General features: G+C 40.5%; 1 protein-coding gene across 1 annotated transcript in view; it reads left to right on the top strand.

The window, feature by feature from the left end:
- Positions 1-888: 888 nt before the first annotated feature.
- Positions 889-25,367, top strand: part of PAN2 (poly(A) specific ribonuclease subunit PAN2) — a 33,728-nt gene continuing 9,249 nt past the window's right edge. Inside the window, exons 1-20 of the mRNA XM_015819833.1 lie at positions 889-1,000; positions 4,268-4,550; positions 5,156-5,325; positions 7,822-7,942; positions 8,941-9,018; positions 9,105-9,372; positions 9,545-9,887; positions 10,056-10,152; positions 10,795-10,914; positions 11,808-11,927; positions 12,027-12,155; positions 15,072-15,271; positions 16,343-16,485; positions 17,637-17,740; positions 18,188-18,286; positions 18,817-18,893; positions 19,306-19,447; positions 22,762-22,899; positions 23,089-23,148; positions 24,017-24,107. Coding sequence (XP_015675319.1) covers positions 4,281-4,550; positions 5,156-5,325; positions 7,822-7,942; positions 8,941-9,018; positions 9,105-9,372; positions 9,545-9,887; positions 10,056-10,152; positions 10,795-10,914; positions 11,808-11,927; positions 12,027-12,155; positions 15,072-15,271; positions 16,343-16,485; positions 17,637-17,740; positions 18,188-18,286; positions 18,817-18,893; positions 19,306-19,447; positions 22,762-22,899; positions 23,089-23,148; positions 24,017-24,107 — 2,770 coding nt within the window. The 5' untranslated portion in view covers positions 889-1,000; positions 4,268-4,280. The remainder of the gene's footprint in view (positions 1,001-4,267; positions 4,551-5,155; positions 5,326-7,821; positions 7,943-8,940; positions 9,019-9,104; positions 9,373-9,544; positions 9,888-10,055; positions 10,153-10,794; positions 10,915-11,807; positions 11,928-12,026; positions 12,156-15,071; positions 15,272-16,342; positions 16,486-17,636; positions 17,741-18,187; positions 18,287-18,816; positions 18,894-19,305; positions 19,448-22,761; positions 22,900-23,088; positions 23,149-24,016; positions 24,108-25,367) is intronic.

The following is a 25,367-nucleotide window of genomic DNA, read 5'->3' as shown; positions in this document are numbered from 1 at the left end:
TCCCCCCTCCCCTTACTGTGCTCTTTTCATATAAGCAATCACCTATACCTAAAGCATGAAGCCCTTACTTTTCCAATATATATATAAAGCATCTGATCAAGCAATTAACTACAAAATAATGATTACAAAATAACAAAACAATGATTACATGATAACACTATAAGTATCAATATAAAATGGTTACTATATATAAAATAAAGGCTCATGTCAAACTTAAAACATACTAAAATCATAAGCACAACAAAATCCCTTCAATAGATTGAAGATTACAGAAGGAATTCTTTAGATGGTGTTTTGGCAGAATCAAGGAAGAGCTTTCTTAGCATTTTCCCAACTTGTTCCAGACACGTGCTTTTGTGTAACCGAGCCAGATTTTTTCCCACCAGATCTTGGAAATTTTTCACTCTTCCTTGCATCATTATAGAAAAGGAAGAGGCAGCTTCTGAATGTGGGTATTGCACCGAATGTGATTCAGTGAGATTAAAAATACACTTTTAAGAATCCGATCATTGCTCCCGCCGAGTGGGAAAAACTTTTCTGACACGGTGTCACTATTTTGGATGGGCGAGGCTCCCTTATTACTCCTACATGCCTCAGAGACGTAAAAAAAAAAGGAGGAACTCCGACAAAACGACCTCACTCCTGGCGGGAGGGGGAAAGGAAGGGAAGGAATTTCTCTTTAATTGGCTGAGTCACATTCGTGACAACACGGCTTTTGTTTTGTCCCTTTTGAATTTCCGTCCTTCCCCTTTACGCAGCGAGGAAAGAGCGTCCTTGCACGCTGAACGGCCACGCGACGTCTTCGCTGATTGGAGTCTCTCCCACGAGGCCTCTGCTGATTGGTCGAGGCGCGGGGATGCTTTGTCCCACGGCGAGCCTTGAGAGGTGGACGAGGGAGAAGAAATGAGAACGGTTTGGGTTGCTATAGCGGCGGCAAAGAGGCCGAGGAGGTGAGGAACCGGAAACAGCCGAAGGAAGCGAACCCGGAGAGCAAAGCATTGTGGGTAATGCTTCTTCCCCCCCCCCTCTTTTCGAGAGGGGAGTTTGTACCGTTTCCCGAAAGGGATGGGAAGGCGCTTAACGTGTGAATGTTATGGACCCAAGTAATCGAGGTTACGGAGCAGGAAGTTATGAACAACTTCCCGTAGCCTCACTTTTCGCGGTGGGTTATGGGCAGGGCGAGTCAGCTTATGAATTCGGCGGACATAATAGGCTATGGCAGGGGTTCTCAACCTTGGCAACTTTAAGACTTGTGGACTTCAACTCCCAGAATTCCTCAGCCAGCTTTGCTGGCTGAGGAATTCTGGGAGTTGAAGTCCACAAGTCTTAAAGTTGCCAAGGTTGAGAACCCCTGGGCTATGGAGGCCAGTCTGTGAGGTGCTCCTAATCCGAAGGGGAAATGGCGTTGGGCTCTACCTCTCAGCAACTTCTACTCGCCTTTCCTTGAGGTCGCCAAAATATTTTAAGCGTCCAGATGTGGTTGAACTACAACTCTTAGCGGCTCGAGCCAGCACAGCAATGATGAGTTCAGCAGATATAAAGAGCCCGCAGCCTTTCAGCTTTATGGCGGGTGATCATTTGGAAGGGAATATTCAGCAATATACAGCTGACACAGTGTCGCCCTTTGCATACCTAATAAAAGGAGGGTTATTCCTTTGTGTCTGTTACCTCCCCGTCTTTCTGTCTTTCCTGGAAATAAATAACATACATAAATACAAAATGGTGAAAATGTGATTTTTGTAGGTGCTAATTGCAAGAAGATGTGTTATTTATTAGATTTGTGTGCTCCCCATCTTGGCTAGAAGTGACCTGCGGAGGCTTACAAGCATTAAAAAAAAAACAGTAAACATTAAAATGATAAAACAATGACATTTACAATTGAAAGGTGAGGAAGAAGGGAGCGCGAAGTACAAGGGGAGAGGGGGGATCGTGTCTTAATCTGATAGCCACCTCCAAGCGGTGCATCCCCATTGGGGCCCAGGTAAATTAGCAGAGCTAGGTCTTCAGGCTCTTTTGGAAAGCCAGAAGGGAGGGTATGGATTGCATCTTCAGGAGGGGGGGGGTACGTCGTAAGCGCAGGCACTATGGCAGAAAAGACTTCTGGGCTCTGTCAGCTGAAAATCTTTGGCCAATGGAGCCTGCGATACGCCTTTTCTGCAGGTGTGGGTGGGGTGGTTCTTCAGATAGTCTGGACTCAAGCCATGAGCTTTAAAGATGATAACCAACACCTTGAATTGTACCTAGAAGCAAACCAGTAGCCAATGTAACATGGGCCAACGTATGGGCCTTCAAGAACTTGCCACGCTGCCACATTCTGCCCTAGTTGTAGTTCCTGAATATTCTTCAAAGATAGCTTTGTGTAGAGCGCATTGCAATAGTCCAGGCATGAGAAGATCAGGACCTGAATGACAGCCTTTTTTTAGTGTGGTTTTTCTCAAAAATACTGGGGGAAGATGTGTCAAGACTGCAATTCCCCAATTCCAGTGAGTATAACAATTTATAACTTTGCCATGAATTTGGGAATTTTGATTCTGTGTCAGAGAGCTGAAGATAGATTAGCATAGAATACTTCCTTAAGGAAGGACTTGGTTCTGCTTAATTGTGAGACATGCATGTTTAATTAGAAGTAAATCTCACAGAGTACAACTTAGAGGTACTCCCAAAAACAGACTTGGTGGCTGTACAGCACAACTTTATTTTTGTTTCCAGCATATCTTCAGTTTCTTCAGTGGCAATTAATGCACACTTAATACATTTAGGCTACACATGGTAGTATTAGAGAAATTTTATTATGTTTTTTTTTCCCCTGGGCTTTACCTCTGATTTAGTTTCTAGTTGAAAAACAGACAACATATTTGGTCCAATTTTGCTTCATATTGTAGTGCTAGGACAAACCAGAGTTTAGGACAGCTTTTGTGAAATGTTTGACAGCTGAATATATACTTTTTTCCAAGTTACAGCTGGATGCATAATCCACTATTATGCACCTAAAAGTTGAGCCTTGGATCATAATTTATTATTAAGAGAGCCACTTTGCTGCTGGCCTAGAAACAAGACTTTCTAGTCCCATCTTGGGCATGAAAGCCAGTTGGGTGACTTTGGGCCGGTCACTCTCCACCCGACCTACCTCATAGAGTTGTTTTTGTGGGGAAAATAGGAAGAAATATTAGGTATATTTGACATCTTGAGTTATTTATAAAGTAATGTGAGAAAAATCTAATAAATAATGGATATCATGCTATTTAATGCCTTTATGTTTTTGATATGACAATGCCTCTTGCCTGGAAACAACACCATTACAATAATTGAAGTCCAGCTACAGCAGACATCCTTCTCGGGATGCTATAACTTTGTAGAGGGAAATTGAATTATTCATACCGGCTACAGTTTTTTAATTCCATTTTTTAATGAGTAGTGCATAGTTTTGAGAGTAAACCTTCCTGAATTCAGCAATAAATATATGCTCAGTATATATTTATTTATCTAATTGTTCAGTTAAAAAGTGTTTATGTAATTATGCAGGAAATAGTTGTACAGCAATATACAGTATAACCATAGAAAGTATGAGAATAAACAAGACAAGGAAAAAAACAATGCTTGCTTCTGGAATTGTTTCCAACCCCTCAATAATAGCTTGGACATAGGTCACATGACCAAGAGGGGGGCTTAGAATGGAATAGCCAGCAACATTCTAGTGCACTGTCCCAACTGTCTCCACCATAAGGCTACATTGGGGAAAAATAGGCCTTTTTGTCGTCCACAGCCACTAATTCATATTTGAGCAGTCTTTCTTTTGCTGGCTTCTCTCTTCCCTTCCTCTCCTCCACACATTCTGTTTAGTTTAGGGAGAACTATCTTGCCTTTGGAAAAATCAGCCTTTTTACATAACTTCTTTCCAGTATTCTGTTGGGTTAAAATTGCATGTTAATCATAATTTATTCCTTTATCGGGCATTATTGTATACAGTCCTTTGCCTCGCTTTCTCTCTAGATTGTGACCTCCGAGTGTAACATTTGAACATGAGCAATTTTCTCTGATTAAAAATGAAATGTAGATATTCTCGACCTGCTTTTCTAAAGACTTCTATTGACAGTTAGGAGAACCAGATTGCTTGATGCACGTTCATAACTCAGTTGATTTTATCTTACACTTTGATTCACATTTAGGACTAAAAGAAGATCTTATTGTACTCATTAAGTAAATATTTCTACCATATTATATACTACATAGGAAATTAAGGATTGTAATTTTTTTCTCCACTGTACAGATAAACACCCACCATGAATTTTGAAGGTCTTGATCCAGCCCTTGCAGAGTACGTTCCTTCCCTACATCCTGCCCTAGATCCCCACCTCAACCCAAGCCTGTTACAGAATATGGAGCTAGATCCAGAAGGAGTCCCTCTGGAAGGCATCACTGTGCCTGACTCAGTGCATATCATGGAGGGCATGTATTCCGAACTCCACACCGTTGTTTCAGAAGTGGGTGTACCGGTTTCTTTCTCCCACTTTGATCTACACGAAGAAATGCTCTGGGTTGGAAACCATGGAGTAAGTAGGTTTTTTGTTTACGTGCCAGATTGATTAAAATTGATTATATGTTTGTATTAGACCAGGGGTAGGCAACCTTGGCTCTTTTATGACTCGTGGACTTCAACTCCCAGAATTCCTGAGACAGCCTGGCTGGCTCAGGAATTCTGGGAGTTGAAGTCCACGAGTCATAAAAGAGCCAAGGTTGCCTACCCCTGTATTAGACCATACGCTGAGGAAGGATAGACTTCAAACTAACTTGGTGGCCATGATGGCCTTGATGGGTGATTTTAGGGAAAATATAGGATACGAGCTTTGAAAATGAAACAGATGAATGGTTTGTAACTTAGTTATTTTGTGATCTCACTATATTTGACCAAACAGTAACACATATGTTAGCCAAAGGAAAAACAAACTAAGGTTGGTTGACTTAGCAGAGAGTATTACATATTTGAGCAGGTGAAAGAAACAGAAGATTTCATGAGAATAAAAATAAACTGGCCCTTTGAGAAGACTGTGAATTGAGCACGTTTTGGGTTTGTTTTTTAAGTCTCTCTCACTGTAGTATCTGCACGTTCAGCCCATTGTTGAAATAAGGTTGATTGACGCGCCTCTTTCTGTTTTAGGGTCATGCCACTTCTTTCTTCGGTCCAGCCCTGGAACGATATTCCTCCTTCCAGGTACACAGCAGTGATGACATTCGACAGATCCAGAGCCTGGAAAATGGTGTGCTCTTTCTGACCAAAAACAACCTAAAATACATGTCAAGAGGTGGGCTCATAATCTTTGATTACCTGTAAGTACCTTCTATTTATGGGAGTTCTTGGATGACTGCAAAAGATATTTATCGTTTCTTTTAGCCTTTCGTTTATATTCAGCAAGGGGTTTTAACCTGCTTCCTACAAAATCTTAAATGTAATTCTTAGCACCCTCCAAGACCTCTTGCTGAATTGCATTTTCAGCATGACAGAATTTAAGTGAAATCTAATTTAAACGGATGTGTACACTTTGTAAATCAGGGAACGGAACATTCCCACAGCCTGCAAGAACATTTAGTTTCTCTCTGAACTACGCTAAACTTAGTCTTGGAAGTGTGTGCTATTCCAGAGGGTAGTTTGGCAGTTCTTGGAAAGTGAATGGTGCACACCAGAAATGGTCTGAGATTTTGTAAATGTATTTATCATATATTTATTATTACAACGTATGTACTGTTCTATTTACAGAGACTCTGAGCAGCTTGTAGTATTATAAGATTAAAAACAAAAGTGATTATATAATCACTTTCAAAGAATTCGTGGATATTTAACAATATACTCAGAGCTATTTCTTAAGATTGTCTGCTACTATAAAAATTAATTTAAAGAAGAAAGTAGAAAAGGTAGAATAGGATACAACATAATCAGGCTATTTTGGATATGGCTTTAAAAATGATAGGCTACAAAAATGATGCTAACAAAGAAGTTATAAGGACTTGCAAATGAAACAGGCTGATGTTTTAATAGCTAGAAGAGACACGCAAATAATAAATCTAAAGAGTGTCTTGTATGTGTGGATTTCAACTCAGAAAAGTGACTTGGACAAGTTTTTTAGAGAATGAAAAGGAATCAGCTTTAGGGACATTACTTAAAAGGAATGAATATCAAGATTTTTAAAAGCAAGACAAAGAATTATAAAGTTGGTTTATTCAATCAAGGTGAAATTTTTTTTTTCTTTAAGTAGCTTTTAATGGTTTTTTCCTTGATGAGGCTTTAACAATCTATGTGTAGATAAGATATGGGAAAAAGAATTTTTGTTTCATGTTTAGAGAAAATGGTAAAAAAGGCAAGTGCTTAACTTGTGACAGAATTTCTGAGAGAAGATAAAGAGAAGATGATAAAAAAATTAATTTGTGGGATATTATTTGAAGGGATTAAATATCAAGATTTTCAATACATTGTTTCTGGTAGTTCTTAATGGAATTTTTGTTGACTAAAATTGAATGATGAGACTTTAAAGATTTGTTTACAGATATAAGATAAGGAAAGAAGAGATTTTTTAGCTATATTTTTAGAGAAAGTGATAAATTATTGTGTAAAGAAAAGGAAAAAAATACGAAATTGATTTATTTGTTTAAGGTTTATATACACACACACACATATATATATAAATTCAACTCTTAATGCAGTTTTGCTGATTAAAATTGAATGGTGAGTATTATTTCTGATAAATAAAATATAGAATGAAGATAGTTTTGGTTGAAAAATTGTTATATTTTTCTTAGCATTAATTTTTTACTTGTGTGTTTTTAAAGTTCAATAAAAATTATTATTAAAAATAGATATTTAGGCACTCAATCATGATGTTGGTCTTCCTTGAAATTGCATGTCCTTAGGTTAAGACACATTCTGGAATTCTCCCCACAGTTTTTGTCCTAGTCACAATCCTCTTTTTGTTCAGAACTCATCCATTTTATGGAGTTCAGCCTATAGTACACCATTTTAAATATATTAAAATAGTAAAATATAGTAAAGGTCTACATTGAATTATGATAATGAAGTGAAACAGGAATTAAGTATATTTCCATGATTAAATTAACCAAACATCGCAAAACATAAATGATCCATATTTATTTATTTATATTTCATATTTTTTAACTATCCTCTATACACTCTGGGCAGTGTAGATATGGTAAGTATAAATGTCTTTGTGAAATCACTTCATTTGTTTAGCTTATCATTGAATCTGGATTGTATAATAGCATAATATGGAGTCTTTTTAAAGAGAGAGATTTTTCAAATGTAAAGAACAACTTTATACCAGGAAGTTGCCTTTCTTTCCAGTTAGATATGATTATCCTCTTCGGTAAACCCCAAGTTGGATAAAGCCAAAACTTTTTTATAAGACAACAGATTCCATATTTTAGGAATCGTGGTTTATCACGCGAAGGTTGAGTGGGGATTTTGATGCAGAACAAGGTTGTTCATTGCTGACTGATGGGAAACACAGAATCCCAGAAGCATGATGCGGCTTTTTCATTTTATATTTCTGATGCATTACCTAGCAGATTATTGCCTATTTGAAAAAAAAAACCCACAGAAACTGTAGAAGAAAGTTTAGATTTCACAGCCGGTCTTTTCTCAGGAAAAATAAGGGACAGCGTCGATATCTGTGATGATGACCACGGGTTGTTTTTTTGGGGGGTTTTTGGTGATATAACATTGTCTGTATTTACTTAAAAATGTATAAGAAAACCATGTGTGAATGGAACATATCAATCAGATCTGGCCTCAACTGTTCCCTTTTTCTCCTGAAGCATGGATGAAAGTGAGGACATGCACAGCCTTTTACTGACTGATCCTGGCACTTTGCTTGTTGGAGGCCTAACCAGCCATGTGATCGAAATAGACCTCAACACAGTGCAGGAAACTCAGAAGGTACAGCCTGGCTGAGAACCCACTTGCTGTTTTACTGTGGAACTGCTCCTAATAACCTCAGACTGCTGCACAGGGTGGGTGGGTTAAACGCAGACATCTGGTGAAAGCAAGACTAATTTCTACCGAAATGTCAATTTGTCTCAGTCCTATAAACAAACTGTGTGTCTAAAGCAGAAGAGATACCGCTTAGCTCATGTTAGAGAGATAATTAATTGAGAGATATTGTTCCCTCCCTGTAATGATTTTTTTCAGACAGCACAGGTAGTCCTCAACTTCCAACAGTTCGTTTAGTGACTGTTCAAAGTTACAGCGGCACTGAAAAAAGTGATGTGACAGTTTTTCACAGTTGCGACCTTTGCAGCCTCACCATGGCCAGGTGATCAGAATTGGCAACTGACTCGTATCTATGACCGTTGCTGTGTCCCAAGGTCATGGGATCACCTTTTGCTACCTTCTGACAAACAATGCCAATAGGGAAGCCAGATTCACTTAGCAACTGGGTTACTAAGTAATCAACTGCGGTGATTGACTTAACAACTGTGGCAAGAAATGTCGTAAAATGGTACAAAACTCACTTAACAAATATCTCACTTAACAACAGAAATTTTGGGCTCAGTTGTGGTTGTAAGTCGAGGATTACCTATTACTATTTTTTATTATGGCCAATATGAAATGATACTTACAGTATGCTCTCTCCCCCAAAGAAGTACTGTTGAAATAAAAATTACGTTCTTCTCACCGGAATTTTGGATATGTTAAATTAAGGTACATATTTCAAAACAAACATGTCTGTGTTACAAATGTTAAGAATAAGATCATAATACAAAATCATAATACAAACATGAATAGGAGAAAAAAGGGGTCACCCTGGTAATGTAGCAACACACTTTTCCTGGCAATTGGTGGAAGTTTTGGTTAAAAAAGAACATCAGCTTAAATTTTCCCTGTCCAGGTTTTCTTTTAACTCCAGCTTTTATCTGTATCTATATCCATTTTAGTACTCGGTGGAAATTCCTGGAGTTACAATTATGAGACAGTCAAATCGTTTCTTCTTTTGTGGTCACACATCAGGAAAGGTAATATTAACCTCCTTATTTCAACCTCTTGGCTTCTGAGAGCTATAAGCCGCTCTCATATAATATATCTCAGGCTTTTCCATTAGGTTTCCCTGCGTGATCTCCGCACTTTTGCTGTAGAACATGAGTTTGATGCCTACTCGGGCAGTTTGTCCGATTTTGACGTCCATGGTAATCTATTGGTGACATGTGGCTTCTCCAGTCGAATGAACGGCCTGGCTTGTGATCGTTTCCTCAAGGTGTACGACTTACGCATGTTGCGAGCCATTACACCTCTGCAGGTCCATATCGATCCTTTGTTTCTGAAGTTTATTCCTACCTACACATCCCGCTTGGCCATCATCTCTCAGACAGGCAAGTAGCCCGCTGAATTGTCCTCTGATCTGAAACTTTGATCTTTATTGGGTTGGAACTTTAGAATGCAATTTCATCAAACTCTAACCCTAGGAAATAAGTGAAGTCATGCGGGGAATGTTATGTTAATGATCCAGCGAGAATTCATTTCTTCTTTTGCTTTCTGTTCTAGGTCAATGTCAGTTCTGTGAACCTACTGGATTAGCCAATCCTGCTGACATATTTCACGTTAACACAGTGGGACAGCTAATAATGAGCTTTGATGTGTCATCCAGCAAACAAGCTATGGTTTTTGGAGACTCAGAAGGCTGTGTCCACTTATGGGCTGATTCACCTGAGATCACCTTCAATGCCTACTCCCGGGAAACTGACTTTGCCTTACCTTGTATTGTGGACACCTTGCCCCACCTTGACTGGAACCAAGATCTCATGCCCTTGTCCCTTATACCTGTACCTCTGACCACGGAGTCGTTGCTGTCGGATTGGCCTGCAGCCAATTCTATCCCTGCACCCAGGTATTTCTTCAACCTAGGAGTGGTAAGAAGAGGATAGTAGTTGTGTGAAAGTAACATCATTTGAGATGGGGAATTTGGTGGTATCCTCCTCACTGTTTGGGGAGCACAGCTTTAAAAGGAGCGGCTAAAGAGATGTTAAAAATGATTGAATGGTTGCCTATTTTGCAGACGAGCTCCACCTGTTGATCCAGATATCCTTCGGACCATGAAGAAAGTTGGCTTCATTGGCTATGCTCCAAACCCCAGGACCAAGCTCCGGAATCAGGTAGCCAATTTGAGACCTGCCCGTTTTATGTGGGGGCTGTAAGTAGTATTAAGGACTGCCTTAGAAGAGCATGCTGTTTGTAGTTAGGAGGGGAATCCTAGAAATACTGCTGAATCAATGCTCTCAGATCTCCATGCCGTGGGCCACAGTGGCTCAGGTTGCTAAGAATTAGGAATCAGACTTGGCTGGAGTGTAAAGAGCCTTGAAAACCCATCTATTCCATGCAGCCGGCCTGGCATAGTTCTGGCGTAGTTTTGATTGGGCTTTGCTAGGGGTTTTATATGGGGTATTTTAGAGCAGGCTTTTTATTCAATATTTATTGTGATTTTTATTATTGCCTGTTCACCGCCCTGAGTCCCGTAAGGGAGATAGGGCGGTATATAAATTTAAATAATAATAATAAATAAATAATATCTCTGCTTGAGTCTGGAGTTAACATTAACTGCAAAAGGTGTGGCATTGATGTGTGATTTAGAACCAGATGGAAGGAAAAAGAACCAGCCATATGGACTTGGGAGTTGAAGTTTTTGTTACTTTCAACGATATTGTATTGTGTATCTGCTTTGTTTTGGTGTTGCAAAATGTAAAACAGGAAAAGATGAGTGGGCAAACTGAAAATGAGCATGTTCCTGTTTACTACAGATTCCCTACCGATTAAAGGAGCTTGACCACGAATTTGATAATTTCAGTCAAGTCCCTGAATCCCCCATTGGAAGAGAAGAGGAGCCGCGGATTTACATGGTGGCAAAGAAATACAGGAAGGTGCGTTTTTAAGTGCTTCTCAGAATCTTCCTCCTTTTTCTTTAGAGAAAGTTTAAATATACTCAAGGGGGCAAAGGTAGAAAAAAAATTCCTGTCTTTTACACTATACCTTATAAGTTTCAATCCCATCTGGGAACAAATTCTTCTCAGCCTCCTCAGATTATCACTAATTTTGAGCTGGGGAGTAAGAAAAGCGAATGTTGAAATTGAGATTACTTAGGTATTGTCACAAGTATAATTATGATCAGGCCATGGTTTTCCCAGTTGCAGTGTATGGCTGTGAAAGTTGGACCATAAGAGCGCAAAAGAATTGAGGCCTTTGAACTATGGTGCTGGAGAAGACTCCTGCGAGTCCCCTGGACTGCAAGGCAATCAAACCGGTCAGTCCTAGAGGAGATCAACCCCGACTGCTCTTTAGAAGGCCAGATCCTGAAGTTGAAACTCAAATACTTTGGCCACCTAATGAGAAGGAAGGACTCACTGGAGAAGAGCCTGATGCTGGGAAAGATTGAGGGCAATAGAAGAAGGGGACAACAGAGAATGAAGTGGCTGGATGGAGTCACTGAAGCAGTAGGTGTGAGCTTAAATGGACTCCAGAAGATGGAAGAGGACAGGAAGGCCTGGAAGAACGTTGTCCATGGGATCGCGATGGGTCAGACACGACTTCGCAAATAACAACAACAAATAATTATGATCTGAGAATCTTCCCGAATTAGGCTCCGAAGAATCAAGCATTTGTGCAAGGCACTCTAGGGAAGTTTATATGAAAGAGAAATTGTGGTGTGGAAGGCCTCTGACTTAGTGTGCTGATTTGCTAAATTACCATACATGCACTGTCCTTGTGGATTTGTATGATTGTCACACCAGAATGTTTTTTGACTCGTCTTATTTAGGTCACGATAAAATATTCCAAGCTGGGCCTGGAAGATTTTGACTTCAAACATTACAATAAGACTCTTTTCGGTGGTCTTGAACCCCACATTCCAAATGCTTACTGCAATTGCATGATACAGGTAAGCACAGTGTTGTTTCTTTTTGTGTGTGACATGCCTATGCAACATTCCCCTTCCTCCTATATAATTCTATGTTGTTTATCAATCATATCTTTATAGGTTCTTTATTTCTTAGAGCCCGTGCGCTGTTTGGTCCAGAATCATTTATGCCAGAAGGAGTTCTGCCTCAGCTGTGAGCTGGGCTTTTTATTCCATATGCTGGATTTGTCCAGGGGAGACCCTTGTCAGGTAAAGATAAACAGATCTTCATGTTCATCAGATCTTTATGAGATAGTGGAAAGTCAAACAGAACCTTTGGGATTTTGGTCAAAGGTTATTTAGAAGAGAACACAAGAAACTTCTTTTCAAATGGCATGAAGCGCAGGGGGTTGTATAAGCTTTCTGCACAAGGATGATTAATGGCCAAAAACCAGGTTTACCAAGTTTGGGACAAACTGTTCATTGGTTGGTTTATACTTATTGATAGCTGAATATGATGGGACACCACTAGGAAGAGTCAATTGCATAGAGGCATAGTGTGTTACAGCAATCCCAGGTGGGAGCTTTCTATCTGGTCGTGGCAATGCTTTGAGATATGTAAAGCAGCAGAGTTACAGGGCAAAATAGGGATTTAGGATTTCTGTAATACAAACAATGCTAAATGTTAAATTTGTCAAAATGTGAGTTTCACATTATGGCAGTTGGTTAGAAGAATTATACATCATTGCTAGGAGACATCTACACTTGATTTTCAATATTGGATTGTTGATATGTTTTTCCCCTTATTTGCATTTTCCTTTGTTCTGACTTTGCCAGTATTTGCATTTGCCTCTTTGTTTATCTTCAAGCAATACGATAAAATTTGGGGCTTGTGCTGTTCAAAATTTCAGATGTTTTTCTTTCTTTAATCTGATCAATTTTGTAGTTGACCACTTAACCCTGTTCTGTGTGCTGTTGCACTTGTTAATTAATTCAGCATAATAAAATTTACAAGTCTTAAAACTGTATACATACATGCTCTTCATGCTTTGTTGTCTTTTGGGCTAAGTATGTTTCTGCAAAGCAGAAAAGGAATAAGAAACAGTAATTCCAAAACAGTAAAAACATGAAGCAAGAAAACTAAACATAGCTAAACCTGGTTTATACTGTACCATGCATTGTAGCTCTCCGTACTTTTCTTTTCTCGCAAACCACCGTTGCTTCTATCACATCCATATACTACTTCATATACTGCCCTTTTTTCTCGAACGTTTTCTGAAAAGAAGACGATAGAGAAAGATATCTTTCACGATAGAGTTGATGCTCTATCCAGTGATCATTTTCTCAGTCTTCCTCTTCTCTGCTCATTCAGTCTTTCCTCCTATATGTCCTTCCGCTGCCCTCCTTTCTTCATATACATCCTTCAGAAGAGTGGTGAAGACCTGGATCTTTACCTTAGCATTTGGCAAGGGAGAGTGAGACACCTTGCTTCATTCTATTGGGCTGTCGTGCATAAACCATTATTTTTCTTTTATTGGTTTTATTGTAACTTGTTTGCTTGTTGTGAGTCACCCAGAATTGTTGGAAATCAGGCAGAATGTAAGCTTAATACATTATTTAGATAATATGTGAAATTACGACGATTACTTTTTTAGTTGGTATGGGTGTTTATATGCATCACGTTCTTCCCAAGAACCTAGGATGTTAAAATGTATCAGCAGAGTATTTGTGCGGATCCAAGCGGTGTGGTATTTTGTACTTGGCAGATGGAAATTTTGTCAAATGCATCTAATATTTGTTGGTATGGCAACCAATGTGCTGATAAGCCCTGGGCTGATGGCCAGTTTATGCCACAGTCTTTCAAATTTGACTGTCGGATTGTGATGCTTTGTGATCTTATCTAATTTTTTGTCTTCTGTTGTCCTGCACTATTGCCGTATCAGTTATTCACGCTTTCTTCTTTTCAACCACAGTTAAATCTGGTGTCTTATTAGTCAAGGCTTTTTCTGTATTCGGAAACCCTGCAGTATTTTAACTTGCTCATTTTCAACTATTTTTTTTCGTCTGTACGTTCCCACCAATGTTTCATTACTGGCTCATGATAATTTTTACAGATGTTCCAATGAATCATTTTGGCAACTGTGTTATGTTGTTGTTTATAATCAGTTTCTGTCATCTCTTTGCATGAATCGAGCATATAGTCTACTGTTTCTTCCACTTTGCATAATCTGCTCTTTGAATCATTTGACACTTTTTCAATTCTGGCCTTGATTGTACTAGTTTGAACTGCTTGTTTTTTGCAGAGCCAAATTCAAGACTTCAGTAATATTCCAGTTGGAAGCTATTGCCAGGTTTTACCTTTATCCCCTTTCCCCTCACTCTTTCGTGGGAATTGCCTTTGTAATGTTTTTCTTGCCAGCATTCTGCTCACTTTTTCAATCATATGTTTTCAATGTTCATGTTTTGTTTTCAGTAAGTTCCAGTTTTTAACTTGCATCAATGCTTGTTCTTGGTTATCTTTTATATAATCAACCAACGCATGCTTTTCTTCTTTGTTTGACTTCAAATAAACCTCTGCCTCCATTGCTGCGGGGCAGGTATAACCTATCCGTATCGCTACAGGGATGCCATGAGTCATGAGTTTTCTTGTTTTTCAGTCTAAGCCAGGCATGTCAAACTGCCGGCCTGCGGGCTGGATGCGTCGCGCTGAACCCACGCCCACCCCATTTGCTGTCATTGGGGGAAAAGTCACGATAACTCGCCCGACGTCACGTGACGTCACAAGTTTGACATACCTGGTCTAAGCTGTCCAATTCAGCTTGTGTCTAGTTTCAGCAATGTATTGTACAATAGGTATGGCAATAGGTATCGATGCTGTTCCCACTGTTTAATTTCACCTTTAGTTAGCTTGGATTTCATGTCCTTTCCACATGATTCCTAATGTAGGGGGTGTCAGGCCAAGCATGCTTACAAGAGAGTGTAGAGCAGGGGTCCTCAACCTTGGCAACTTTAAGACTTGTGGACTTCAACTCCCAGAATTCTGGGAGTTGAAGTCCACAAGTCTTAAAGTTGCCAAGGTTGAGGACCCCTGGTGTGGAGGGTTCTTGAATGTAGTCTTTCAAGAGCTGACATGGCTTAAGATTGCTTATTATTTTGATACATAATTTTCTCTCCCCTTTCTCTCAGGGGAGTAACTTTCTGCGTGCCTTCCGCACCATCCCAGAAGCAGCTGCTTTGGGATTGATCTTGGCTGATTCAGATGAAGCCACAGGGAAGATGAACTTAGGTCGGTTGATTCAAAGTTGGAACAGATTCATTCTGACCCAGCTCCACCAAGAGACGCAAGAGCAGGAAGGCCCTCAGGCTTACCGAGGCATTGGCAGCAGGTAATACACCCTCTGCGTGGGACAGCTGTTACAACGATGTGCTTGCCACGTGTCTGGTCTTCATCTGCTTTTTGTACTCCAGAAAAAGAAAAAAGTCTTTAAGAGTCAGTGTTATATTTAATAATCATTCATTTGAACGTACAGTCAACCGAGAAAAATGAGTCGTACAGTATACTGATTATAGAATATATCAGTGATGGCGAACCTTTTAGAGCCCGAGTGCCCAAACTGCAACCCAAAACCCACTTCTTTATCGCCGGGTGCCAGGTGGGTGTGGCCCACTGGGTGGTCATGGCTGTGGTCATGGCAGACTGGGTGGGTATGGCCAAGGTGAGCGTGGTCACCTCAATGTTGCTCGTGGGGAGGGACGCCTATGGGGGCCGGGCAGGGTTAGGGGAGATCCAGGGGGTCTCTGGCAGGTGGGGTGGCGGGCAGGAGGCTCGTCATGCGGGGTGAGGCAAGGCAGGGTGGAGGTGCCATTGCCGCGGGGCAAGGCAAGGCAGAGGCCGGGGCAGCTGCTGCCTGACACCATTGGCTCCCGCACACAGAGGCCAGCGAGCGCATGGGGGCCAACAGTGTCCGTCAGCAGCCATAACCTGCCGGCCCCTCAACCGGCGCATTCTGGGGCTCCGCAGCCCACCGCCAGCAGTTCAGAGAAGCTGCCTCTGAGCTGAATGGCCGGCCGACAGCTGAGGAGGCGATGCAGTGGGTTGTGCCCAGGAAGGGATGGGATGGGGGGAGAGAAACCAGCCATGCTGGGATGCATCCGGCCACGTGGGAGCTCGGTGAGTTAGTGGGCGGCTGGTTGAAGAGGGACGGTTGCCATCTCCAGGACATGGTGCGCGTGTCCACAGAGAGGGCTCTGAGTGCCACCTCTGGCACGCGTGCCCTAGGTTCGCCACCACTGGAATATATTCTGCATCTGTTTCTTAAAACTTTCAGTTCTCTAACAACATCTCTAAATTAGGCTGTTGCAGCGTTTCTCAACCTGAGCGCCCTGTCTGCCCTGGCCTTGTGCCCCTGAATATCATCTCGTGACATTCTCTACTGATCTAGTTGTATTTCTTCTAGCAACTTTGGATCTTCCGGGGACTCAGTCATTGGGCAGCTTTTCAGCTGTGAAGTGGAGAATTGCAGTATGTGCCGCTGTGGCAAAGAGACCGTCCGAGTCTCTTCTACTCTCCTCTTTACTCTCTCTTATCCTGAAAACAACGGTATGGAGTTTCAGAAGTAATATAATGACAAAGGGTGCTGAATGGAACTGGGTTTGTCTTTTCTCAAAACATGGGACAGCAAACGCGAAGCGCTCGAGGTTTTTTCCAACTTATCTTTTTTGTGACTCATCGTGCCTGAACCCCTATCTTTTAGAGAAAAATTGGATTAAAATTTTTTAAACGATAATAAAAATATTCCTAGAGCAGGGGTAGGCAGCCTCGGCGCTTTTATGACTTCTGGACTTCAACTTCCAGAATTCCTGAGCCAGCATGGCTGAGCTTGGAAACCTCTCCCTTTCCCCTCAGCGTGGCTGGCTCAGGAATTCTGGGAGTTGAAGTCCACGAGTCATAAAAGAGCCGAGGTTGCCTACCCTTGTCCTAGAGCATCAAAGGCAGTTGTTAAAAAAGTTATAGGCTATTCTGTCAGGCACAAGAAATCAGGAAGCAAGGCGGTTCAAATGACTACAAGTTTATTGCCTGCTACTGCTTGCTACAAGAATCTGAACTACTAACCGTCAAAGTAAATTACAATAGATAAGAATCAATGGAATTCAGAGTGGGTTGGGTTTAGATGTCTTTTGAGCACAAGGGGATTTGAGACTGATGACATGCTTGACCCTTTCCCTTGGGCTTTAGCCTGCTCATCTCCTATATTTACTCATTTCAGTAACCAAGCTTTATAAACCTTAACATCTCAAACCGTACCTCAGATATTTAGTTGTTGGAATCCGTTTGGCTGATCCTAATTTAAATTCTGGGTAACAAAAAGGGGACCTTCTGTTACTTAATTTCTGTGGCAGTTTCTCTCACGTGCTTTGCCATTTTTACCTTATTACTCAAACCAACCCTGTTGCGTTTTATAATGATACTTTTCATTTTACACTGAAAAAAAATAGAAATGAAGGAAACATACTAAGTTCACAGGATGATTGAAACAAGAATTTTGGTTTCTCAGTCACAGGGTTCTAAAGCATAATACAATAGCTTGATTGAGTGAGTGATTAATTAGATAAAATATGTTTAGCTTGCATGGGTAACCAAGACTAGTTTGTCTGCCCTAATTTAAATAATTTCTACTATCCTCATCCATCAAACAGATCCAAGAACTAGCCAGATTGATTAAAAATACTGTGTGCCTCCATCTTTCCCAGATAAAACGATGGATTATGAATTTGCCCAGATATTAAAAAGAAGCATTTGTCTGGAACAGAACACTCAGGCCTGGTGTGAGAACTGCGAGAAGTACCAACCCACAGTAAGTGAGGAGGGAAGCGTTGCATAGACTGAGGCAATAAGAGGTTTGCAGCACTGATGCATAGAAAACTTGGCATACTATCTGGGATTGCTTTGAGAATAGAAATTGTACATTTGATTGACAGCTGACCAGGCCAAAGTATGATTCAAGTACCTATGGCAAGGTCAATGGTAAATTGATTTTCAAGATAAAATATTAAGTACATAATTTGAAGAAGAAAAGTATTTTCCCCTGTCCGTTAATTTCAGCTCCTGCTATCAGTTTTTCTATGAAACAACAACTGCTAAAAGATCAAAATAGGGATCTTTAGTCTGATGAGAACATGCCCATAACGTTACCAAATAATGTTACAATGACAGTATCAAAGAATAAATCTGTGCCACTGGGTCAGTATTACATAGTATTACACATCATCATCTCTCTTTCTCTCTCTGTCTGCCATTCCAGGTCCAGACACGCAACATCCGCTGTCTGCCAGATGTGTTAGTCATTAACTGTGAAGTCAACAGCTTCAAGGAAGCAGAATTTTGGAAGATGCAAGCTGAGGTAGGGAGATGCACATGTACGTTGTTTTCTATTGCCATTCTTTTCTTTATGTGCAATCCCCTCCCTTAGGCAGCATCAGACAATGCATTGTCAAGCAGTTCACCATCTCTGCTTCAGGCCTATTCAAGATCCTCCCTCCATTTTTAAGGCCTCTGTTTTTACAGGTAGGACCTCTGTTAAGATAACCCAAAATAAGGAAGTCAGCTTCAGCTGTTCAGTTGTCAAGACGTGTTCGGGGAAATTGACCATAGGATTTCTTAACCTGTATATATATATAGACTCCACACAAATGGTATAACCTCCCTTAAAGAGCCAGTGGCTTGGGGCATAAACCAGAAGTGCCATAGGCAAATAGAAATAAAATGTGTTCCCCATACCACATGTTGAGAAGCAGATGGAGAACATATATATATATGGCTGGCCTCCTATCTTGATCTATTGACATCCGCCCGAGTCGATGGTAAATAAAAAATATTTCAAGGTATGTGTATTTAGATTTCTGTGCTTCAGGCTCATCCTTTCTTCGACAGTATGCTTTTAAGAAGAAGATGAAGAAGAAGGGTTGCCTGGAATTCCCCAAAAGTAGAGAAATAGCAGTTGGAGAATGGTAAGTACCATTTCTATCCAGGGAATCCCTACTTTTCTTAAAAGTTTGTCCTGACCCTACCATTCCTTAATGATAAGTCTTGTTTTTGAATACATGACCACTTCTGCCATGTTCTTCATTATACCAAGATACAGAACTAAAGGATAGAGAAAGACCCTGAAGCAGTAAAATCGCAACCATATTGCAAGTGGAAAAGTGCAGCTATACACAAAGAATATGGAATTGGCCCATTGTAATTACAAATGATGAGATAATTAATACCTTTTCTTGCTGAACTGATCAGCCGTATTTCTTTGGCTTATAGCACTGGGTGCTTGAGCAAAGGAAAAAAGTCAGTCCGGTGCTCAACCCTGTTCACTGATATAACTCCTTCCACCTCTATGATATGGATTGGCATTTGCTTTGCTTTCAGGAATGAGTTAGGAATGGCTGAAGGGGGACACTCCTACACCTCCATTGAAGAGCTGAAGAACATCTGGATTCCTTACTCCATCAAGATGAAGCTCTCCAAGAACAAGGAATTGGAGGTTTACAACTGGGATGAAAGCAATGAAGTAAAGTATTTCTCGTTTACAAGAAAATACTTCCTTAAAATACTTCCCTTATACCTGACTTAAATGTGAAGTGTTTTCTCGGTATCCTAGTTCTTGTGAGTGCTCCCAAGGTGATGGTGTTGCATAGGACCATTGCCCACTTTTAAGAGAGAATCAGCTATACTTAAATCATCCCAGAAAGAATTTAAGTAGCTAATTTTCCAAAGCCTCAGCGGGTGAGAACAAGTTTTCATTTCTTCATTGCTTATCTAAGCTGCAAACATCATAAGGTGTCGAGAAAGAACTCAGCAGGAAAAACCAAGTTCAGACTATTTGTTTTTTATTCCACCATAAAGATACTAAGGCAGCTTGCAAATAAAAGCTTGTAAAGCCTCTTCCCAGAAGTTAATTGGGGCTATTTAGACCAATGTGGGAAAAATGGCAATTTAGAATAGAATAGAATAACAGAGTTGGAAGGGACCTTGCAGGTCATCTAGTCCAACCCCTCACCCAAGCAGGAGACCCCACGCCATTTCCGACAGATGGCAGTCCAGTCTCTTCTTGAAAGCCTACAGTGTTGAAGCTCCCACAACTTCTGAAGGCAAACTGTTCCATTGGTTGATTGTTCTCACTGTCAGAAAATTTCTCCTTATTTCCAAGTTGAATCTCTCCTTGATCAGTTTCCATCCGTTATTCCATTGTCTGGCCTTCAGGTGCTTTGGAAAATAGGTTGACCCCCCCTCCTCTCTGTGACAGCCGCTTAAATATTGGAAGACTGCTATTATGTCTCCCCTGGTCCTTCTCTTCACTAGACTAGCCATGCCCAGTTCCTGTAACTGTTCTTCATATGTTTTAGCCTCCAGTCCTCTAGTCATCTTTGTGCCTTTTTTCTGCACTCTTCTCTTGAGTCTCAACATCTTTTTTATAGTGCGGAGACCAAAACTGGATGCAGCATTCTAGGTGTGGTCTTGCTAAGGCTTCATAGAGTGGTATTAGTGCCTCACATGATCTTGACTGAATTTAGCCAAAAGGAAGTGATTGGATTATCTAGTTTGCATCCAGTTTTGGTCACCGTGATATAAAAAAGATGTTGACGTTCTAGAAAGAGTGCAGAGAAGAACAACAATGATGATTAGGCGACTGGAGGCTAAAACATATAAAGAACATTCACTAGCCTAGTGAAAAGAAGCACTAATGGTGATATGATAGCAGTGTTTCAATATTTGAGAGGCTGCTACAACGAAGATTGGGGGTCAATCTATTTTCTAAAGCACGTGAAGACAGAACTAGAAGCAACGGATGGAAACTAATCAAGGAGAGAAGCAACCTAGAACTAAGGAGAAATTTCCTGACAGTTAGAGCAATTAACCAGTGGAATTGTTTCCCTCCAGACGTTGTGGGTGCTCCAACACTGGAGGTTTTTAAGAAGAGATTGGACAGCCACTTGTCAGAAATGGTATATAGGGTCTCCTGCCTGAGCAGAGGGTTGAACTAGAAGACCTCTAAAATCCCTTCCAATTCTGTTATTCCGTTATCTACACCTGCCTATCTGTCTCTTACATTATTAGGGTGGGGATAGGCAGACTTCAGGATTGATGCATCTTTTCTTCCATCTATCCCAGAGCAAGATGGGAAACAATGGAGGCTCAAGGAGCTTTCAAATATATAAAACTAAAGACAGGATACTTTTGAATGTAGCTGCCACCCAGGGATTTGATTTCAGCTTGAAAATATACACACAGTAATTCATATTTGATTTTCCCTGAAACAGTCTTCCTAAAACAACACAGTTTTATGGAGAAATATCATTCGTTGCAATAGTTTACCAATCTGTTGTAAATCATCATAAATGCTACCAGTAGTTCCTATGAGCCATCACGGTGCCGTGGTTAGAATGCAGTATTGCATTCTGCCGACTGCCAGCAGTTTGATCCTGACCGGCGCAAGCTTGACTCAGCCTCCCATCCTTCCGAGGTTAGTAAAATGAGGACCCAGATCATTGGGAGCCATAGGCTGACTCTGTAAACTGCTTAGAGAGGGCTGTAAAGCACTGTGAAGCGGTATATAAGTCTTAAGTGCTATTCTTATTGCTACTTCCTTCCAGTCTGTTCCTGTCATACTGTACAATCCATTCCAGGTCTGTGTGCTGAGACGTCATTCCCACTGACTGGCATAAGACTTAATCCCAGGAAAATGCAGAGAGACTGCAGCCAGCTCTCTACTGTCCTAACATAAAGACAATAATTATACATTCAGTACACAATTATTTGAATATTCATAGCAGTGGGAATGAAAAGATGCAAAGTTAATTTTGGCCTGATCCTCGGCAAGAGGTATCAGAAACAAAGGTTGCATGGACAAATAAGCTGGCCCTCATCTGCCTGCTAACAGCTGAGATATATTACAGCAGTAGCCCTGATGGTTAAGGGAAGGCAGGATAAGTCCAGATAAAGGAAAATGTGACGCAGAAGCATGCTGGGGAACCACCAGCAGCCAAACTTCTCATATGTACAGGCAGTCCTCGACTTAGTGACCACAACTGAGCCCCAAATTTATGTTGCTAAGTGTTGTTGTTTTGTCCCATTTTACAACCTTTCTTGCCACCGTTGTTAAGTGAATCATTGCAGTTGTTACATTAGTAATATCATTGTTAAGTGAATCTGGCTTCCCCCTTGACTTTGCTCGTCAGAAGGCCACAAGGGATGATCACATGACCCCGGGGACACCCTGCCACCATCATAAATATGGACCAGTTGCCAAGCCTCTGAATTCTGATCCCGTGACCCTGGGGATGCTGCAATGGTCGTAAGTGTGAAAAATGGTCGTAAGTCACTTTTTTTCAGTGCCATTGTAACTTTGAGTGGTCACTAAACAAATTGTTGTAAGTCGGACTACCTGTTTATATTTATCTGCATTCATCTACTATGAATCAGTTCTCAGAGAGCAAATAGTTTGTCAGTTCATAGAAACAGGAGAGAAAAACAGGGATGTTAAGTGAACAAATCAAGACAAGTTCGGCTCCAAGTTTTGTTCTGCTACACCACGGGTCTTCAAACGTGGCTCTTTTACGGCTTGTGGACTTCAACTCCCAGAATTCCTCAGCCAGCGGGCCAAGGTTGAAGACCCCTGTACTACACTGATATAGGATATAAGATTCTGGAAAGGCTAGCATATTGGAGGTGAACTATCCAGGGAGTTGGCTTCAGGAGTACTAAAAATAGTGCACTTTTCCTCTTTGTTTGGGGAAAATGCACCAATGCATTAAAACCATGTACAACCGTGTTAGAGCCACACGTAAAATTAGCCCACTTCTGGAACCGTCTTTCTCGTTGCAGTTGGGCATGTTGGAAGATCAAGAATCTACATATGTCTATGACCTCATGGCAACAGTTGTACATATTCTGGATTCCCGGACTGGGGGCAGCCTTGTGGGGCATATCAAAGTTGGAGAGACCTACCATCAAAGAAAGGAGGTAAGCCTTTTAATGAAAAGCAGAGTTTTTTGATCTTTCTAACTGACTGTAACTGTCAACTCCTATTAAAAGGAAGGGGCTTAGAGGTATGACTAAATTACACCTAATTGTAGGATATGATTGCATCTGATTGTAGATGTTCACTGATTGAACATCTTTGTATTTAACGCATAACTTTCTTTTCTTAAGGGTGTCACACACCAGCAGTGGTATCTTTTTAATGACTTTCTCATTGAGCCTGTGGATAAGGTGAGGATATTATGATGATTTATCTTCTGTGCTCTTGCTTTTCTACACATAACAGAAATAGAAATGAATATTTATACCAAGTTATTGACTTTCTGAGATAGCTTGGATGTTATAAAGTGTTTTGACATAAAATGGAGATCAGAACCGAACAGATTTGAAAGAGCATATCCTTAGAAGTAGCCTTACATAAATTGGAGTGCTTCAAGGCATATTTCCGTATTAATGAGAATTGATACTTGTTTTAAAGCTTCTGTAAATCTCTTGTTTTATTGGAAGCCTACCTGAGGCATCATATTCTATGTTACATTTTTTTCCTGCAAACAATATTAAGTTGTTTATTTAAAAACGGTATGTGAAATGTCTTTTATAGTCAAGTGGACATAAAATAACTTATTTTACTTGGAGACATATAATGTACTACAGAAGAGATGTGATGTATTTATGAGGCATATTTTGTAATGTATATGCCCTGTGCCAGGAAATATGCATCAAGATGCTGTGCTGTGCCCCCTCCCCTCCCCCCCCCCGAAATTTGAAATCTCGTCTTTAGGATCTTAGATTTTACAACCTAGCCAGGGTTGCCCTGAACTGTTGCCCTGGATAAACAAATGTGGGTATTGATTTGTCCAAGTCATAACTTGTATCCATGCTGAAACTTCCTTAACATTCTGCATTCAAGTCTAAAGAAATTGAGTCAGCACAGAGAGGCAAAATTATAAGCCAACATTTCTTATTTTGGACTAATTTTCCCCACTTTTTTTCATTTTAATTAAAAACAGCTTCAGCAGCTTCCAGAATTCATTTCTGATCTGTCTGTTCTCCCACTTCTGTCTATCTGATTTTTTCCTGTCTGCCTTTGGATTTACAGTGCGAGGCTGTACAATTTGACATGAGCTGGAAAGTGCCTGCTATTCTTTATTATGTGCGGAGGAACCTCCACTCCAAGTACAATTTACACAGTGAGTGTATGTGGATGTAGAGGTGCACTTACAGAGGTAGCAAGAATTTAAGAGTTGCTGTTTCTTAAAACCTGAGAACCAGGTTCAGCCGTGATGATAGTCTTTAATGTCTTATAACCCAGGTATCCAATAATATTAGGGCAGGATTATAATGTCCCTCTGTATATGTATGTATATAAGAAGGACGACTGCTGGAATTCCTAAACAAGTACCAGATAACTTTCTTATTATAACTTATTCTAATGACATAGATGTGGTCCCTAATGGAGCCTGCCCATCATGGTCGTAAATAGTGATGGTTGTAAAACAGGTCACTTACATGACCGAGCCAATTTTATGACTTTTTTGCAATGGTTATAAAGCAAACCTATTGTTCCCTGTGGGCCAGTTTTCTGAAAACCAGAAGTAAATGCCAGTTTTTGGCAAAAAATGTTGTGTTACGCAGTCACATGACTATGGGATGCCTCAAACAGCCTTAAATGTGGGGCAGCTGCCGAGAGCGCAAAATGCGGCCTTTTGATTGTGGGGGGAGTGGCTGTCGCAACTTTGGAACTAAGACATAAGTACACCCAGGGAGGCCCGTCGTAACTTTGATCAATCACTAAGCAACCAGTCACAAGTTGAGGACTACCTGTCCTGAAATCTTTGTTCAGAAGCTCCAGCAGCTCGCACCCGTACACAGGTACCTATAGAGAGAGAGATGTTATTGAGCAAGTAGCTTTGAAGGTTGTACAGTCCGAATAGTGTGTGATTCAATAGTATGTCATTCCAGCCATCAGCCGGGTTCATAGATCCCAGGAAGCTACAGTGGTTGGTGAGAATATTGAGTCCAAGTAATATGATTAGAAAACCACCTATCTGTTTTAAACACTGATTAGGTGAAATTAGGTATAGGAAAGAAGCTATGTTCATCCAGAACATAACTATGATTTAATTTAAGTTTGTTTCTCTGGGCCCTCTCATTCTCCTGCCTGAAGAAAATTGCTTCCCACATAACTCAAAATAATAAATAATAATAATAATAATAATAATAATAATAATAATAATAATAATAATAATAATAATAATAATAATAATAATAATAATAATAATAATAACCCAAATGGATAATTCACTTGACATGACACTCAGTTTGAAAAGCCAGAGGTTATATCCATGCTAATCAGCCATAGGGCTTAGTTGGCACATAGACTGCCAATTGGAGTGGCAGAGGATCCTGGCTGTCTTACATTGCCCCGTAAACTCTCCTTATCAATCAAG

Source organism: Protobothrops mucrosquamatus, unplaced genomic scaffold, assembly GCF_001527695.2.
Source record: "Protobothrops mucrosquamatus isolate PMUCROS unplaced genomic scaffold, P.Mucros_1.0 scaffold_151, whole genome shotgun sequence".
Lineage (NCBI taxonomy): Eukaryota > Metazoa > Chordata > Lepidosauria > Squamata > Viperidae > Protobothrops > Protobothrops mucrosquamatus.
Note: the sequence above shows the minus strand (reverse complement) of the source record. Positions and strands in the feature narration are given on the sequence as shown.